Source organism: Botryllus schlosseri, unplaced genomic scaffold (genome assembly GCF_051294905.1).
Source record: "Botryllus schlosseri isolate E-star unplaced genomic scaffold, Bs_hap1 Bs17a, whole genome shotgun sequence".
Classification (NCBI taxonomy): domain Eukaryota; kingdom Metazoa; phylum Chordata; class Ascidiacea; order Stolidobranchia; family Styelidae; genus Botryllus; species Botryllus schlosseri.
Genome location: NW_027648626.1, coordinates 2829191 through 2832596, shown reverse-complemented (window position 1 = coordinate 2832596; position 3406 = coordinate 2829191). Strand labels below are relative to the sequence as shown.

Sequence of the window (3406 nt, the reverse complement as noted above, 5' to 3'; positions counted from 1 at the left end):
ACGGTAGTAACGGTACAAAACAAACATAACGAGTACATATTCGGTTATAAATAACCGAAAACACAACACATAACATTAATGAAATATTCCAAGAGTGTGTGTTAATCGTCTTCTCATAATGGATGTGAAACACATGTTCAGACACGTACAATTTATACTGACTTTGTCAATTTCTCGCGCCCCCCCCTATACTGACTTCGTCAATTTCTCGCGCCCCCCCTGAGAGCCTCCCGCGCCCCTCAAGGGGGGCGCGCCCCCCAGGTTGAGAACCCCTGGCCTAAAGAATCAACAAATCAGTTGTGATTTCACATATCACCTTAAATTACATTGACTTAACATTACGTTTCGGAGTTCTGTTTTGGCTATCAACACTCAATGGCGATGCTACCGGTCTTCTCTTGGAATCGAACCCCCCGCCACTGTTAGACTTTCGTTTCTCACCCAATTCATGCAACCAATTTTTGGTCGGGGTCACATAAGAGTTATCCTCAAAAGCAGCGTTTTCCTTTCCTTCAACTACCGAATTTTGCTTTTGTTCAATTGCTGAATGGTGCATTTCCCCATCGTGAATTTGTGACGCTTCCGGTTCCTTCACTTGTCGTTTTGCGAGCCATTTTTCGATGGAAGGAGGAGTCATAACTATGTCCTTGACTTCATGGTGGGGTGTCGTGGCTTTTTTAGGCGGCGAAGTAATCAAACTTTTGGTTGGAGTGAACAGGGAAGTCACCAACGTTTGCACGAGTTTTCGTGATGGCGTTTTAATCGCAAGAACCTCTTCTCTTAGTGATTTAACGGGAGTGAACAGTGGCTGCATGGCGTTCGAAGACGTCGGGGTCAAATCGGGCACAGGACATCTCGATTCAGCCGAGATGGGACTGAAATTGCATTCTAAAAAGAAAGAAAACGAAAGTTACTATGTTGTGTACCATCGAAAAATAGTAGATTGAGCTTAAGCGATCTCTTTGCTCTGAATATCAAAAAGTTCATGCTGGTCACGTCATAGTTGGTAAAGCAATTGTTGATATAATGTTCTTTCCAATTCACTAATAGTTGCGAAGGATTATGCGGAAGAGCGTCAGCTGAAAATATTCAGGTCCATGTCAATAGAATAGACTTTTCAGCTACGATGGTGTTGGTTGGATAAGAGCAATACGATAAAGAGGCGGTTGCATTATTCTAATCCGCTCAAGATGCAGGTTGCGATGGGACGAACAGATAGGAGAGCGTTATAACGACTGTGAGCGGTCAAATCAATTCAACTTTGACCTCATCACCACGGTATTTAAACAACTGCACCTAGTCCAATTTCAAATTTGTCATTTTGAGGCCGAAAGCTTCTTACACCTACATTTGTTGCCATCATGTATTGCAAAACGCAGGTAGTAAGGTCGAAAGTTGCATTACCTTTCTTAACCATCTCTGCCTCTCCCTCCAATAACAAGTTGGGTCGTTCCTGGCACGGTATGTTCCACACACGGACGCCGCAGTCATCGGAGCAAGTCACGAGGTGAGCGATATCGCTCGGGCACCAAGCCACGGCAGTCGTTTCCGCCATAGTGTGGCTGGACAGAAAGACAATCGGCAGCTCGCATTTTCCTTCCGTCTGAATTGAAAGAGGGACATGAACAGATGTGGTCAAAGTAGTCAGAATTGCTGCTAGAAGCAGCAGTAATGCGACAATATATACTCATGTAGAAGTAGCGCTTATTTAGAAATAACGCAACATCACTGATGAGTGATGACACTACAGAAGAAAGCAATTTTCGAAAACATAGTAAACTGCCATCATATCGTCGCAATGGAATCAAAGTGACTTATGTCCAGTTTTCAAATTTTGAAGGTCCATTTTTAAAACTTGAAAAAAATCAAGTTTTTGCAACATTTTCAATTTTCTTCGGCCATATCTTGGCCATGATTATGTCTGTTTCATTAGTTCAATGTTGAACAGGGCCAATATAGGGCTGAAAGAAGATGAAAACTTTACGCGAAGTCAATTTTCTCAAAATGTGTAAAATGGACTAAGTCACTTTGATACCACTGCAACGATATAGTGGCTATTTCAGCAGGCGGGCATGGACATTTCACACTCGCAATAGAGCGAAACAAACCAGCCCCAAATCTTCCTACTTCACAAAGGATAAAGAACAAATTGCAGGTAGTTCTTTGTCAAAAACTTTCAAGCCTAAATACTAGTCTGAAAACAGAACTGTTGATCTCAATGTTTGCAAAAGCAAAACTGCGGCAACGAACCAAGGATAATTGCCTTTCGACAGGGAGTGGTGACGACTGACGATCGCATGTATAGCAACAGCTAGACATAAACAACAGTGGCACAGTAAACCTTTTGTTTGTTGCATTATTTCTTCAGATGTATAGGGGATTATGTTCATATATAATAGATCTCCCTATGGAATAGTCAGCAGCTAATCTATCATCATCATGAGACGAGACTATTAATATTCACTTTCAGAGTAATTAGTACGAAAAGTAGTAATACTTAGTAACTGACCCCCTCTGGAGATTAGTGGTCGAGACTAATTGTAAAAAACATACGCACTGGAAAACTTACTTTCCATATGTAACCCTTACTGTCGCAAGAGCCGCTTAACAAGAACTGATCGTCGCAACTCAAGGAATTCCCGATAAATAATGACGAGCTGATGTGACCGCAATATCTACGAATCGGTTCTCTGCATTTAACAAAATTAGAATAAGTAGTAATGTGAACTCAGAACTCGATGACACCGGTACCACACCTTTTTCCATCGGCGCGTGCTGGCATGAGGTGATATTGGTAGATGGAGTCATCAGTACACGATGCGTAAAGTCGAGTATTTGTCGAATCTAGAGTCAAGCAAGTATAACCTCTTCTTCGTAAACTTTTCCCGCCATACTCCAATGTCTCGACGGGTTGTAATTGATTTTTTGCTAAAATTTGAAAAATTGATCCTTACTGTGACGAGTATTGAGTAGAAGTAATTACCTAATATCTTTCTGGTCTGCTTGATCTTCCGGATGTCCGAGAGTTTTATGGCGCCATGTCTTCTTCCGGATGTGACTGAGTCTTGGAAAAGCGCACATGACACTGATTGCTGTGAATCCTGGAAAATAGATTTCAACTATGATGGCAAACTGTAACGAAATTTTGACATATATTTTTGAGGGACCTGTGAATATAGGCCTACTCAGGAATCATGTCTGGAGTGTTATCAAGTATATCAGACGCTTAAGTACCATGTCTGTGATGTGTTTATATATGTTTGACTCTCTGAAATTGCAAGTATGATTCAGAAATCACCCCATATCCATTCCAGATAAGATACCTGTGATATTCGAGTGTCAAAAATAAGTAAACAGCAGCTGTCTCAACTTTACCAGTAAATATTTCATTTATTCGAGTATCCCA

General features: G+C 41.3%; 1 protein-coding gene across 1 annotated transcript; it reads right to left on the bottom strand.

Moving 5' to 3' along the window:
- Positions 1 to 281: 281 nt before the first annotated feature.
- On the bottom strand, positions 282 to 3081 carry LOC145459767 (denticleless protein homolog). Its single transcript, XM_080338317.1, has 3 exons — positions 2984 to 3081; positions 2570 to 2690; positions 282 to 1603 (listed from the first exon to the last, which is right to left on the bottom strand). Exons 1-3 carry the CDS (start codon positions 3079 to 3081, stop codon positions 1283 to 1285), a joined length of 540 nt encoding a protein of 179 aa, XP_080194443.1. The 3' UTR covers positions 282 to 1282.
- Between the last annotated feature and the right edge of the window lie 325 nt (positions 3082 to 3406).